Below are 15,955 nucleotides of genomic sequence, written 5' to 3' on the forward strand. Positions count from 1 at the left end.
CAGTTGCTGTTGAAATTTGATTTTTATGGTGACAATATCCTTCCCGCTTCAGTTGTCCTTTATGATTAAATGCACATGTCCATAACCATTTACAAATGTATCAATAAAATGTGATCCTGAATGTTTTTTCTGGTGATCCACTTTAATTTAGTTACCGTTCTGGTATAAGGCCTCATGATGATGGCAGCTTCTATCTCAGTTCAGAGTCTGGCAGCTTTGTGGTGTGCGCACTGTCTGGGTGGGTCGCTGGGCCTGTGCACGACCTTTGCTGCTTGGCTTCCATACACATAGGTGTGCCACCTAGTGACTAGGAACTGTGTGACAGACCAGAGGAAATGTACAAGCCTGGGGAAGGGGAAAACAACATAGTAATATTTTAATAGGGATTGCTACATTTGTGAATAAATGTGGCTAGCTCTGGGATTCGAATAACACAGAACAAAAAAACAAAAACTTGTAGCACTAAATACAAGCAGCAAGTGGCAGCCTTCGTTCAGCATACATGCATTTCTCCTGCTAGCCTATTAATGCTCTGTACTGCTCTGAATCTACAGCCTTTAAGTGAGACACTAATAACATTGTGAATGGTTTATTTGAATTCTTTATATACTGTAGTCCTAACATATTATGCAGTGTTCATGACCATAATAATAGCTGTTCGTGACCAGGGCCGGTTTTAGACTTTTTTTTTTTTTTTTCATGCCTGAAGCAAACTTGTGAGGATGCAGAATCCACCCCCATCCCCGAGCTGGAATGGCCGCACAGCACCTGACAATTTGCACTGCATGTTATAGCTGCAGTGAGCCCCCTAAAAAAACACCCTTAGTATAGGTAATTATAGTAGCCAGGTGTAGGTGCCCCCGGTATAGGTTGGCCAGGCACTCTCTTCACTTCCTGTTTTTGCCTGGTGCTGCCCCCAGACTTCTGCCACCTGAAGAAGTTGCCTCACTGGGCTTCATGGGCGGACCAGGCCTGTTCATGACCCTTCCTGTCATGCAATGGAGCTCACAATCTAATATTCACATCTGACTCCAGTTTTTGGAGGAAGCTGGCTGATTTACCTCTTTGGTTTTTGTTTGTATGTATTGAGCAGGCTTTGCCATTTACCATGGTAATCCTAAGGATTCATATACTTTTGCCCCACCCATTATTGGATCATTGTTTTAATTGAATACATTTCCAAGTAATATATATGCATGTTTGTACACATTCTCACTCACTCAAACGAAAGACGACCGATTTACGAGTAATGTCCATGTTTTCCTATGGCTCAGTTCCCACTGTACACGTTTAGGCTAGTTTCACACCAGGACGTTGCGTTTTAGGGGATGTTATGGTCGCATAACGTGCCCCTAACGCAACGCCTGGTGCTCTCTAAGGTGGACGTCAGAGTGAGCCGCGTTGTGCAGCTCACTCTGGCGTCCGTGATGCGTACTCTTGTGCGCATGCGGCATCACGTGGTCCCGCCGGCCAATCGCTGCACAGAGCGGCCACTCCAGGAAGTAAACACTGCACGTCACTGAGTGCAGTGAATATTAATTAACCATGTGCTTGGCCGCTCTCCGCTCCTCCCCAACGTTACTGAGCATGTGCAAGCAGTCTAACGCGGCTCTGCCGCTTAGAAAGTACTGCATGCAGTACGTTGTCTGGTGGCGCAGCGTTACTATGTAACGCAACGTGGGCACTGTGAACAGCCCATTGATTTTTCATTGCTTTGCGGTGGGGTGCGTTACAGGCTGCTCTAACGTGCACCTGTAACGTCCCACTGTGAAACCAGCCTTAACTGAAAGCTTTTTCACAATGCGTTGCTATGTAAAAAAACGCATACTAATGCACACTTACGCATACCAACTAATTAAGTGTAAAAGGGCCCTTAGGTTCCTTTTGCATTGCGCATGTTGCAATGCGATACGATCGCAGCGCTGCTGAAAAGTCGCACCACATGTTCAGATTGTATAGTAAAGAATATACTTCAATGAGAGCATGCTTCACTGCCCTTGTGCGCTTGGAACGATAGCTGACAGGAGGCGGCAGCTATTATTCTGACATGCTGTGAATGTCATCCGCTGGTTGAAGGTCAGGTGTCTCTGCATTAATAAATCTTTGAATGGTTAACTTGCATATGGTTTCCTTAGGACTATGGAAAGTACGTCTTTAGCAGAGTGGCTGCATTAAAGTCTCTGGGCACCTAGTAGGCTCCATAACTTTTGGGACATAATTTTACTAGAAAATTGGAGGTCTATTTAATGCTAATTAAAGTAGGCTCTTTTAAAACTTTTATTTGCCCCTAGACATAACTTTACAATTGCACCAGGTGAGTTTAGTTAAAGGGAACCTAAACTGAGAATGATATGGATTTTTCCTTTTAAAATACTAGTTGCCTGACTCTCCTGCTGATCCTGTGTCTCTAATACTTTTAGCCACAGCCCCTCTACAAGCATGCAGATCAGGTGCTCTGACTGAAGTCAGACTGGATAACCCCGCATGCTTGTTTCAGGGCTGTGATTCAGCCACTACTGCAGCCAAAGAGATCAGCAGGACTGCCAGGCAACTGGTATTGTTAAACAGGAAACCGCCATATCCCTCTCAGTTTAGGTTCCCTTTAATTCACTTATCTGCTCACGTTGCACTGAAAATACTTAATCTAATGGCCTCCAGAAAACGCATTAAATAAAAAGCAGCACTACTGCAGGTGCTCACTAGAGGGCGCTCCTGCTAACGTATATTACCACAGTACTGTGTTCCACTACATTGAGTCACACAACACCTACAGATTTTTTTTTTTTTTTTTTTTTTTTTTTTTTTTGTGCCATTGTAAATGGCTTTGCTGAGATCAAAGGCCTTATGCTAGGTACACACTGAGATTTTCTGGCACATTTACTGTCTGGTCGATTATTTCTAACTTGTCCCATCTGATTTCCGATAGAAGTGAATGGAATACAATCGGAAATCGTATTGGACATGTTGGTAATAATTGTTTTGCCAGAATATCTCCTAGTGTACCTAGCATAATACTGCAGCCGGCAGGTTTCAATCATTGTGAATCATCGGAACAGCAGCCAATGAATGAGGGATGTCTACATGAAACATGCTCGTTTGAGTTAAACCTGTCAAATAGCAAAAACGAGTTAAAATGTTTTAAAATGCTGCTATGACTGATAAGGTGTTGGACTTGAATAATTGATTAAATCCTGACATGTCACATTTGTGGTTTACAGTAAAGTATTAGAAAATAAATTCTCCTTGCTATGTCACACCCCTGTACAATGTGTGCTTATAACAAACAGGGTCAAAAGAGTGGAGAGTGAGGAGGGGAGAGGAAATCGCTTTAAAAGTTCACGTTTTGTACGAGGATCACCTCACATGCTGCAAATAGTAAACCTGTAATAATAGTTTACGATCACTACAGGTTTACGAAGTACCAGCTTTTATTTCATTGACTGTAGTGGTCATACCAGCAGGGGCTGGATAGAGCACTGGTTAAAGGACAACTGTAGTGAGACGTATGTGGAGGCTGCATATTGATTTCCTTTTAAACAATACCAGTTGCCTGGCAGCCCTACTGATCTATTTGGCAGCAGCAGTGTTTGAATAAAACCAGAAACAAGCATGCAGCTAATCTATCAGATCTGACAATGTCCGAAACACCTGATCTGCTGCATAGAGGCAGAGGATCAACAAGATATCCAGGCAACTAGGATTGCTTAAAAGGAAATAAATATGGCAGCCTACACACACCTCTCAGTACAGTTGTCCTTTAACCACTTGCCGACCGCGCACTCATACCGCGCGTCGGCAAAGTGGCAGCTGCAGGACCAGCGACGCAGTATTGCGTCGCCAGCTGCAGCTTAATTAATCAGGAAGCAGCCGCTCGCGCGAGCGGCTGCTTCCTGTCAAATCACGGCGGGGGGCTCCGTGAATAGCCTGCGGGCCGCCGATGGCGGCTCGCAGGCTGAATGTAAACACAAGCGGAAATAATCCGCTTTGTTTACATTGTACGGCGCTGCTGCGCAGCAGCGCCGTAAGGCAGATCGGCGATCCCCGGCCAATCAGCGGCCGGGGATCGCCGCCATGTGACAGGGGACGTCCTGTCACTGGCTGCACAGGACGGATAGCGTCCTGTGCAGCCCCGATCCCCGGGGATGACCAGGTAGGAGAGGGAGGGGGGAATTTCGCCGCGGAGGGGGGCTTTGAGGTGCCCCCCCCCCCCCCCCCCCGCCACCCACAGCAGGCAGGAGAGATCAGACCCCCCCAGCACATCATCCCCATAGGGGGGAAAAAGGGGGGGCAATCTGATCTCCCTGCCTGCACCCTGATCTGTGCTGGGGGCTGCAGAGCCCACCCAGCACAGATCACTCAAAACAGCGCTGGTCCTTAAGGGGGGGTAAAGGGTGGGTCATCAAGTGGTTAAGGGCTCTGCCTCTGACTTAGGAGACCAGGATTCGAATCTCGACCATCCGATTCGATTATTATAATCAGAATCATTTTATTTCGCCAAGCACGACTGGGTCGTGCCCGGAATTGGACTTGGCATACAGGGCTGAGAAAACACAAAACACAATATAAATGTTACACAAACACAATACAAATATAGTTCAGAACACAATTGCTCTACTGCTATAAAATGTTTTAACTTTGGACTGCCGTAAATCATCATCCTGGATGATTCCGCATTCTCATCCCCAGGTTTCCTACATATTGCGTAAGGTGCATCAATGTAATCGAATGAAAAGCGGTGCAGCCAAGTGCATGCCCAACCAACAGTGCGACCAATTTCGCATAGTTTATCGCGCATACTGCAAGATGTTGGGCCGACTTGCTCGATCGGGCGTGCGGCAGGAACGGCGTGCAATTTTGCGATGATTGCGCTAAAATGCCCTTAAAGGAGTTCTTTCGCGAAAAAAGTAGGCAGTTAAAAAATGTGACAGATGACAGGTTTTGGGCCAGTCCATCTTTTTAAGGGAGATTCTCAGGACGTTCTTTGTTTTCAACAGCATTTCCTGAACAGTTGCAAAATTTAACTGACATAATAGTGTGCAAGTGATTATCTGTCACATTGTCACATTTTTTAACTGCCTACTTTTTTCGCGAAAGAACCCCTTTAATGTGTTGTGCCCCGTGCATGTAATACATTACCTTACCACCGCTTGTCCCCGCAGGCTCCGGGCACATTCCACTGTGCATACACGCGTGCACCATGTGGTTACCTAGTAAAGGGCTCGCGTATGTCATACACATGGCCACGTTACTAGGCAACCATGTGGCGTGTGTGTATGGCGAGTGGAGTGCGCCTGGAGCCTGTGTGGACTAGCGGAGGCGATGGAAAGGTAATGTATACGTTGCACCTGGGCACTGAGGGGACATTGTCATTAGAGGGGACAGCGTTGGGGCGGTGATGCGGTCGTATGAGGCGTCACAAGAAATTTCATGCAGAAATTGATTCAGAATTGGCCAGTGGTGTATGGGAATTGCAAGTTCTGTCACAGCACATGGCAATTACATTTCTACACTATTCCTCCTGAGGCGGTTGTGATTTCCATCATAATAATGGTCACATCGCACATCCATTGTCACACATGTTCCATGTGCTATATTCCGGTAGCGTGCGAGGTGCAAATGGAGGAAGCCGAAGATATACTGGCACCATGGCGGGTGACAGCGGACAGGTAAAGTATAAATACGCACGTGGGACAGATTTACACTAGAGGGGACAGCCCCTGGGTTCCATCATGTTCATCCCGATATCACACGCCCATGCACCAGTTTGAGCACGTTGCCCCGAAAATTTACCAGCATGTCCGATGAATAGTTGGACAAGACAAATAACATTTATATCACGCTCTTCTCCTGGTGGACTCTAAGCGCCAGAGCTGCAGCCACTAGGACGTGCTTTATAGGCAGTAGTAGTCTTAGGGAGTCTTGCCCAAGGTCTCCTACTGAATAGATGCTGGCTTACTGAACAGGAAGAGCTGAGATTTGAACCCTGGTCTCCTGTGACAGAGCCCTTAACCAATACACTATCCAGGTAAAGGTGGTCGTGCGTCAGGGGACTTGGCCTTATTATAATCCGTTGAAAATCGGTGCCGCCAAGTACATACCCGACTGACAATGTGACCATTTTCAGGCCAAAATTGGTCACATTGATTGATAGGACATTCTGCAAGATGTAGAGCTGACTTACTCGATCAGGTGCACAACAGACATGACGAACAATATCTGGATGAGTGATGAAGCTCACAGCGTTGTCTCCCCCCCCCTAATGTTTAATGTCCACCCCCAGTGCCCAGTGTAAGTTATACATTACTTGTCCACGGCCTCCGCTCTCCATACACGCCTGCCACGTGGTTGCCTAGTAACATGGGCGCGTGTGATGTCAGTCAACCATGTGGCAGGCGTGTATGGACAGCGAAGGAAGCCCGGAGCAAGATACGGCCACGGACAGGTAATGTTAAACCTGCACTGGGCACCGAAGGGGACATTAACTATTGGGGGATAGTATCGGCGAGGCTGTCTGATTCGGCGTCACAAGGCCGATTCCTGAGAGATTTCATGCTGAAATTGATCGGGAATGGGCCTGCGGTGTATGGGCAGCCGACAGATCTCTCCAATCAGGTTAGATTAGAGAGAGATTTTCCTTGGTTAAATCTGCCCATCATCGCTAGATGTATGGCTAGCTTTATGCTGGGAATCCACGCTTCGTTTCTGGCTCTCGATTCTCCTCTCGATCGTTTTTGCCGCTCTATTCTGCAGTAAATTCTCTGATCTTCCGCTTATTTTTCTTATCTTTTTCCATTCACTTCTATCTGAAATCGAGCTGTGAAAGGATCGAAAGGGAGATCGGACATGTCCAAAATTATCTGTCGATTCATCTAATCATCTCAAAAACGAACCATGTATTCCCAGCATAAAGCATGAGTTCCTCTTCTCAATTTTGTCAGTTTACCCTGCTTTAGATAAGGTTGCTAGGGCAGCCTCCTCTCCCTCATTGTTTTGTTTTTGTTGCAATTGTTCTATCTAATGGACTTGTATTGTTGGTGCTGATTACATTTTGCATTTTGTTTTTTATAAACAGCCATTGTATTGAGAAGACAAGTTACTGTATTGTTACCCACTATCACCTCCTGTGGACTTTGTAGTACAGCTCTGCAGGAGATGATGTTATGCAAATAATAAAAAACGTGATAACCAAATGAACTTCGGATTTACAGGTTCGGGTAATATCTGGTGTCTGGCTGTCTTGCATTGCTGCACTTAATAAATTGCTGCTGTGTACTGTCTGAAGCCCTTTACACACGTTACATGAAACCTGGCCAAGGCAGCCCATAATAACCACCTCTGCCGAGAATCTAGCGGGAGTAGACCCATGTCCTCTTCCAGCAAGCCAGGGGATAGATTTAGTTGCATAGCAACAGAACACATCGATTGCCTGCAAGCTAGCAACACCTCTGTACATCCTCAGCCCTGCAATGTCACCGGAGGTATAGAGTCCTGATGCCTGCCAGGTGACATGCCCACTCACTGGTGGTTCATCTGGAAATTGAACACAGGTGCAGCTTTTTCGCCCAGTTATCGTCCAAACTTTGTCTGTCTGGGCGATAGCTGGGCATGTGTATGCGTGGCAAACAGGCATATCACCCAATCCAACTGGTGGATCAACTCATGACTGTTGGGCTGATATCATGCTGTTGTGTATATCGTTTGAACGACTTGTACTTATTTTGAATGCGGCCATATCAAGCAGTCCGTCCAGCTTGCGTGCGCAGTATGTAAATTGATTTTTTTTTGGTTTGGCTTTGTGCACAATCCTTTAGCTAACTTGAGGGTTCTGGATAGGCTAGCATTTTGTTTTTGTGTTTTTACATTATTATTATTATTATTATTATTATTATTAATTATTTATTAATTTTTTATTTATTTAGTGCTAATATCTTCCGCAGCGCTGCAGAGTACCAGTATATTGTCTTGTTTTACAAGGTCATAGCAGGTATGGGGATTAGATACATTACTAGGGGACTGTTGTGCTTCTAAACCAGGGTAACTAAGAAGCTCCTCAAATTTAGAAATGTCAGAGAATAGGAATTTTCTACTTACAAGAATACTATTTTTACTTGTCTGTTTACCGTTCTGCTAATTCAATAAGAGGACTTTAGCTCTACAATCATTATTTTATAGTATGTATGGGACACAGGTTACAGCGTGATATCGATACAGAAGAAAAAAGGTGAGGGGGAAGAGTGATTGCTTTCATTATGCCATTCTTTTTAAGAAAACTCCACCCAGTGCCATATGGGGAGGGCAGAGATAAGTTTGGATGGGTTTCCCATACCTGCCCCTAGTAGTGGAAATAGTCTCTGAAAGTGGATTTTATGAAAGGAGAAAACAGCACATGCTTATGACGACTGCTGAATTGATACATTCCTTAGCCTTTCTCCAGCCTAACTCCATGCCAATTTTACTAAGAGGAGGTTTGCAAAAGATTGCAGATCGTTTTTAGAACTAAGCTCAACTATTACTGATAAAAGCAATTCCTTCAGTTCAGCTCCACGCATTGAAGGTGAAGCCTTATTTCAGCTTGTTTACATTTGGGTATGAAGATGTGATTCCACAGGGTTCCTAAATGGACTGTGCAAGATTTCTGACAGTGTATTAGCACAGCAGTGTTGAACGTGTCGCAATCTCGATATCTGGCTATACAGCGGGCCAAATTTACAGTCGGCCAAAATTTCAATTTTTGCCGCAAGTCGATCAAAATTACTATTTATGCGGCTTGTTGCATCACTGATACGCAGCAGATTCTGTCACTGCACAAATCGATGCCTGTATGGCCAGCATTGAGAGCATTTATTCGCTTTGTTTTCAAATGTTGCCAGAGAGGCAGGGCTGTGGAGTTGGTACAAAAATCATCCGTCTCCAACTCCGGCTCCTCAGTTTATGAAACCACCTACTCTAGGTACACAAAATTGCTCTGACTCCTGGACTCCAACTCCTTAGTCTGATACTTACCAGGGCTGTGGATTTGGTACAAAAATCATCCGACTCCTCAGTTTATGAAACCATCGACTCCGACTCCAGGTACCCAATTGCCCTAACTCCGACTCCACAGCCCTACAGAGAGATCCTATACATGGATACACAGCCACCTTCCTTTGGGATGCTGCTCACTTGCAGGTTGCTTCAGAGTGCTAGCTGCCACTGGTATGTGCAATTTACAGTGAATATACTGGCTGTTCAGCTTCAGTGATTGAGGGGAATGACACCACAATTGATTGGCAGCTTTTGTCAATTCCTTGTGTGGAGACCTGTCTTGTTAATATGCCAGCCATGCTCCAGATTGATTGTCTTTTGTGGTCATTGAGGCCCAGGGCACACTGGGCAGATCCGCCGGCCGCATCCACCTGAAATTCCGCATGGCTAATGTATCTCCAAGGGGCTGGTGCACACTGGTGGTTTGAGGTTTTTAGCAAGCCGCAAACGTGCCTCTTGCTGCACGTTTGCGGTTTGCTTAAAACCTCAAACCGCCGGTGTGCACCAGCCCATAGAGATACATTAGCCATGCGGATGCTGAGGCGGATGCGGCCGGCGGATCACATAAAGATCCGCCCGGTGTGCTCTGGGACTAAACTCTATCATCCGCACCCAAAACCGCTAGCGTTTTGTGGATCTGCTAGCGGTTTTGGTGTGCACTGGGCCTAAGAGGGGGAAAAAAAAAGTAAGTATTTTGATGGATTCTCTAAAGACCTCTTCAATATAAGGTGCCAAAAGCTCAGAGTGAATGACACCACTCCTATTTCAAACTTATTAGTATAAGCTGACACCTGGTTTAATTGCCATAACTTTTTTGTGCTCTCAACGTAAAGTTGGCAACAATAAACCCAGCAGGTTCTGGCATATAGTTGATTCGTTTTATTGAATCCTGTCTAAGTTTCCAGGCTGGCGGATCTATAGCATAGTGATAGTCAAATAGATGCAAATAATTTTGAGTTGATGCAAATTTATGCAGCTTAAAAATGAACCAATTGAATTTTACCTTAGCAGGATTTGATTGGTTCATTTTCAAGCTGCATAAAGTTGCATATAAATTTGCAACATTTGCATCAACATGAAGTTATTTGCATCTACTTTACTATTACTACTTTAGAGCAAACATGAACAGGAAATCAACTCAAGGTAATTGTATGAGAAGTAGCAATTGTGTTTATATAGCGGATATAACATATATACTAGAGTATAAGTCTAGAAATTTAGGTGTAAATCACTTAAAAGTATAGGGGTTGTCTTATACATGAGTCATGGGCAACACTGAGCATACTGAGTAATGTGTGTACTGTTATTTATATTCCCATTTGCAGCAATTTACCCAATGGTAAGTTACACTTTCTTGATAAAGGAAATGCCAAGAAAACACAGGTCTGAAAGGAAATGGGCAAGGGGGAAATACTGGGGTGCAGGAATGGGAGTGGATAACTGCTGCACTTGAGGGCCTGGAGGAGTTATTGGCTGCATTTAATGGCCAGAAGGGTTTAATGACTATGATACTGTATGCAGTGCAGTCATTAACCCCTCCTTGGCCCCAAGTGCAGATGTTTATTATTTCCAGTCCCCAAGTGCAGCCATTAACTTTGCTGGGTAGACTTTTATACTTGGGTCAACAAAAAAATCCAGCTTAAAGAGAAACTTCGACCAAGAATTGAACTTTATCCCAATCAGTATCTGATACCCCCTTTTACATGAGAAATCTATTCCTTTTCACAGACAGATCAGGGGGCGCTGTATGACTGATATTGTGGTGAAACCCCTCCCACAAACTCTGAGGACCGTGGTATTCCTGGCAGTTCCCTGTCTGTGAACCTCATTGCATTGTAGGAAATGGCTGTCTACAGCTGTTTCCAGCTGCCAAAAAAGCATGCAGCAGCCACATCACCTGCCAACATTAAAAATGTCACCATGTAATGTCAGAATGTAAATCAGGGATTTAAAAGATTTTACAATGAGCAAATACTGACTAAATCATTTATACAGAAGTATTGTAAAAATGAAGCACTTTTTTATTACATTATTTTCACTGGAGTTCCTCTAAGAGGGTCGAATATGGTTGTCAACTTATACACGAGGTCGACTTGCATTTGAGTATGTAAGAAGTGTACACTCTCCTGTATTTAAAATGCTAAAGTTTTTGTGATGTACAAAAATGAAGCCACAAAAAAAAAAAAAAAAAAAAAAAAATCACTTCGGAACTTTTCCCCACTTCAACGTGACTTATAACCTGTACAATTCAATAACAAATTTTAGATCTGGGCTATTCAAAAACGTTAATACGGGAGATTATGACATGTAGGACACAACCAGTACTTGCTGGAACTTTCACCTAGAGCAGTAAGAACAGTTTTTTGTGAAATTCTTTGCATAGTGTACATGACTTCAGTGCTTGTGGCCAGTTCTGTTCTTGGCTTTCCTAGTGACCTGCCCTCACTGCTCCTTGCTTACTAAACATTTATTCCTCTTTCCTTTCAGGTATCAGAAAGCTGCAGAAGAAGCCAACCTGGACAAGAAGAAAACGGTAAGTGTCCTTTCCTCCATTGTTCTTCCTCGCATCCTTTCTTCTGTGTGAATGGTCATAAATCATCATATCCTCGTTATCAACAAACAATACAGGTAAAGGTCCGTACACACGTCGGACTGGAGGCAACGACGGGTCCGTCGTTGCCTCTTGCTGGGTGGGCGTTCCAACGACAGTCCGGCATGTGTACGCACTGTCGGCGGACTGATACGGCTGTTTCTGAGCGATCCGCCAGGCGGATCGCTCAGAAACAGCCGTATCAGTCCACCGACAGTGCGTACACACGCCGGACTGTCGTTGGAACGCCCACCCAGCGGGAGGCAACGACGAACCCGTTGTTGCCTCCAGTCCGACGTGTGTACGGACCTTAAGACTGTTTCATAGTGTCTTCTCCTAGCTCACTGACATGTTAAATGTGCTGGGATTTTCAGTTGTTACTCCTCCTCCAGGGTTATGTTAGCTGGATTTACAACAGTCTCTGTTCATATGTTGGAAGCTTAAAGTTAACATACCAATTTGTATAACTCTAAAGGGTAGGCCAGAAACGACTACGTTGTTAATCAAACCCTTCTCTAGTAACGCCTCATTTGCATGGACCGTTTACAAAGATAGAGCAACTAAACCACACCTCGGTGTGCTGAATTCTGGGAGTATGGGAAGTAGTGTACAGTGTCACTGGCCATTATGTATTCTGTGGCAGAACAGGTGAGAGTGTTAGTTGTGGTGTCAGAATGGCTTTTTATGTTACTTTACGGATGATGCACTCTATGCGGTGCCTTCTGCTATTGTAATCGGCTTCTGTGTCTGTCAGTCAGTTTGTTTTTTTCGGGGTGGCATTGTTATAGGACAACATCAGCAAGGGGGTTGAGTGTGTGTCCGGGGCAGAGGCAAGGGAGAGTTAAGGGAACTTAGGGAGTGTGTGGGGGATCTTAAGGCACCTTAGTTAAAAGCATAATTACCACTGCTTGGTTATCATTTGCAAGCTGGACGTTGGGGTGAACCTAAAGGGCCACCAGCTTGGTTTTCCCACAGAGCACAGAGATTCAGACATTACTGATGCCAGAATGATCAGGTCTTCGTCACACAAGTAGAATAGTTTAAAGGAAATAAATATGGCAGCCTCCATATCCATCTCGCTTCAGATTCACTTTAAACAACACCTTGGAGTGAGAGGAATGGGGATGCTGCCGTATTTATTACCTTTTTGACAATGTAATTTGCCTGGCTGTCCTGCTGATCTTGTCCCCTGGTGGCTGAGCATCTTGCAGAAAACATTAAAGGTCGGTAATCCTTGATCCTGTGCTTATTCCTGTCTCTCTTTGCTTGCTGTGAATGCTACTATTGGGTGCACAGATTTCCCTATGGAGACGTGCCTGTATTACCCTGACTGTTGTGTCTCTGAGTGCCAAGCGCTGTTCTTTCTCATGGTTGAGCATGCAGTTCAGGTGCTCTGACACAAGTCTGACCCAGTTACCATAGCTACATGCGTGTCTCAGGTGTGTGATTCAAACACTACTGCAGCCAAAGAGATCAGCAGGACTTCCAGGCAACTGGAATTGCTTCAAGTGGATCCAAGATAAACTTTTACTCATTGCATAATTGTGTTCCGTTCATATAGTTTATAGGGCATTTCTCAAGCCAAATACTTTTTTTGTTTTGTTTTAATACTCGAATTCCCTATAAACTATACAAGCCTCGCCCACAGCTTTTCTGAGAGCCTTGGCACTCAGTCCCAGGTAGCAGGGGCTTATGGGAGTTCAGTCTGGGCAGGTGGAGGAGGCTACTAACCATTGATTTCAGAGGCAGAGGGGAGGAGGGAGGAGGAGAGGGGACTGAATTTACACACAGGCAAGCACACAGGATAGCATCTCCAGCCCTCAGGCCTGTGACAATGTGACAAACAGAACATTGCTGCCCTCGTTTAACAGCAATAAATAATCATAGAGTTTTAAAGTTGTTTGCAGCTAGATTTGCTGTGTAAACCATCTATCTAAACTTTAGATAAGATAGACAAGTTATTTGTTATAGTTGCTTTTTCATCTCGGATCCGCTTTAATCACTTTACGACCACGGTCAGCCGATCGGCGGACCTAGGTGTTAAGTAGTTTTACATGGAAACTGCCGCTTATACGAGAGAAACGGCCGCTCGTGTCTCTGAACTGCCTGCGAGTCTCCGATCGTGGTTTGCAGGCGAAATGTAAACACATGGGGAAGAAATCCCAGCTGTTTACATCATACGGCGCTGCTGCGCAGCAGCGCCGTAAAGGAGATCGGCGATCCCCGGACCTCTGATTGGCCGGGGATTGCCGCATTCTGATAGGCTGAAGCCTATTAGAGGCGGCGCAGGACGGAGATCCGTCCTGCGCCGCCTTTAATAGGCTTAAGCCTATCAGTCCTGCGCCACCCATAGCCTGCGGGAGAGGGAGGGAAGGACGGGGAGGCTGGGAATCGCTGCGGAGGGGGGCTTTGAAGAGCCCCCCCACAAGGCACAAGTAGCCGGTGGCGATCAGACACCCCCCCCCCCCCCCCAGCAGGAGGAGGGAAATCTGATTACCCTGGCTGATTCCTGATCTGTGCTGTGGGCTGCAGAGCCCACGCAGCACAGATCTGCGCCAAATCCCCTGGTCCTTCAGTGGTTAAAAAGGAAATGAATATGGCAGCCGTCATATGCTTTTTACTTTAGGCTCCCTTTAAGAAATCAGAGGAAGGAGGTGGGTGAATTCAGGTGATGACTCTGCTGGAGAAGCAGGGAAGCTCCTGAACTTTTTGCACAGGTCTCTGGGTCATGCAATTTGGAAAAATCCAAAACGATGATCTAAGACACTAGCATAGCTGTGAGCTAGTTGCCACTTCTGCTTTCCAGGTGACTGAGATTTGCATGTTCTTATCACTGTCATCACTATTATGTATTTTTGTGGGTGCTCTTTACTCTGGCAAAGTAAAATGTGCAGCCTCCAAACTCCTACTTCCCCAGTCAGTTAAGTTTCACATAATCTGCTCAGTTGCAAGCTGTGGAGTTTGTTACCTTGGGAGGAACCCGAGCCCTGCTTGGGTACTCTAAAGTTTTATATTTCAAGTGTAATATTTTTTTGAGCCATAGATTCTTGGCAGAACTATAAAACCAACATCTTCTACATGTGTCTCCAACATTATTGGTTGTACACTTCCATCCACTCCGCTCCTTTGAGAGATTTCCTCCGTCACGTTTTCTTGCATGCCCTCATCCAACAACACTGGCCCTTATCCAATTCACTTTTTCTTCGAGGTGATATTTTCACACCTTATTGATAAAATTGATCCTTTTAAGCCACCAGCAAGCAAGAAAATATTCAGAACACTGAAAAGTTATTTTATACAGAAGATGACAAATTATCTCCTAGGAGAAATTTTCTATTGCATAAGGGCCACTGTCATCAAGTACCACCAACAGTGCATGTTTTTCAGAAAACCGCACAAAAACTCACAGGTGGGGTAATTAGTAACTCAGCAGAGCTGAATAACGACCTTTGTGGATGTCTACAAAACATGCACTGTTGCTGGTACTTGAGGACAGGGCCAGGAAGTCCTGTACTATATCATAGAGCCATATCAATTCATGCTGTGCACTGATGAGGACCATAAAGTCTGAAACAGGCTATCTGCATGTTGGGTTGATGTTGCTGTGTAAAATGTATAAGCTACTATCTGAAGACCCGGCATTGCTCAGTATGCATTTGGTCATTGTTGGGTTCAGGCACATTTTCTAACCTTGACACACACAGTCACTCAATGACCAAGTTTGTGAACTTTGGAATCCTTGGCATCAATGTGACAGTGGAAGCAGTTTAAATGTTCCCATTGAAATCAAGCAAATAAATCTGATTGGCTTTTTGTGAGTCTGGCCCCTTTACTGAATTTGAACCCCAGTCACCCACTGACCAACTGTAGCAGGTTTGAAGCCTTTGCCATCAACAGTGTAAGAATGGAAGCAATTTAAATACTCCCTTTGAAAATCAATAGGTGGATTTTGATTGGCTGTTGTAGGTTCCACCCACTTTCCTGAATATTAATCCAAGTCACCCAGTGACCAACTGTGCCGAGTTTAAGAACCCTGTAATTAACAGTCTAAGAATGGCTGCAGCTTACATTTTCCCATTTAAAATGAATGGCAGAAATTTGATTGGCTGTTTTTATGCTCTACCTGGTTTCCCTGAATTATTAAACTCTGTCACCAAATAACCAATTGTGTCAAGTTTGGGGGCTCTGGCTTCTCAATTAGTGAGGGATCTGTATGCCAAGTTTCATTGAAATCTGTAAAGGCGTTTGAGTGGCTACACACACGCTTGGCATCAATAATGTAAGAAAGGCAGCATATTGAATTTCTGCGTTGGAATCAATACATGAAATTTGATTGGCAGT

The 15,955-nt window shown here is 44.8% G+C and overlaps 1 protein-coding gene across 2 annotated transcripts in view; it reads left to right on the forward strand.

The window, feature by feature from the left end:
* LIMA1 (LIM domain and actin binding 1) overlaps positions 1-15,955 on the forward strand; it is a 120,281-nt gene that overhangs the window by 42,027 nt on the left and 62,299 nt on the right. For both annotated transcript variants that reach the window (XM_068267272.1, XM_068267274.1), the window contains exon 3: positions 11,512-11,557. In XM_068267272.1, coding sequence (XP_068123373.1) covers positions 11,512-11,557 — 46 coding nt within the window. The remainder of the gene's footprint in view (positions 1-11,511; positions 11,558-15,955) is intronic.

This window comes from Hyperolius riggenbachi, chromosome 2 (genome assembly GCF_040937935.1).
Source record: "Hyperolius riggenbachi isolate aHypRig1 chromosome 2, aHypRig1.pri, whole genome shotgun sequence".
NCBI classification, from domain to species: Eukaryota; Metazoa; Chordata; class Amphibia; order Anura; family Hyperoliidae; genus Hyperolius; species Hyperolius riggenbachi.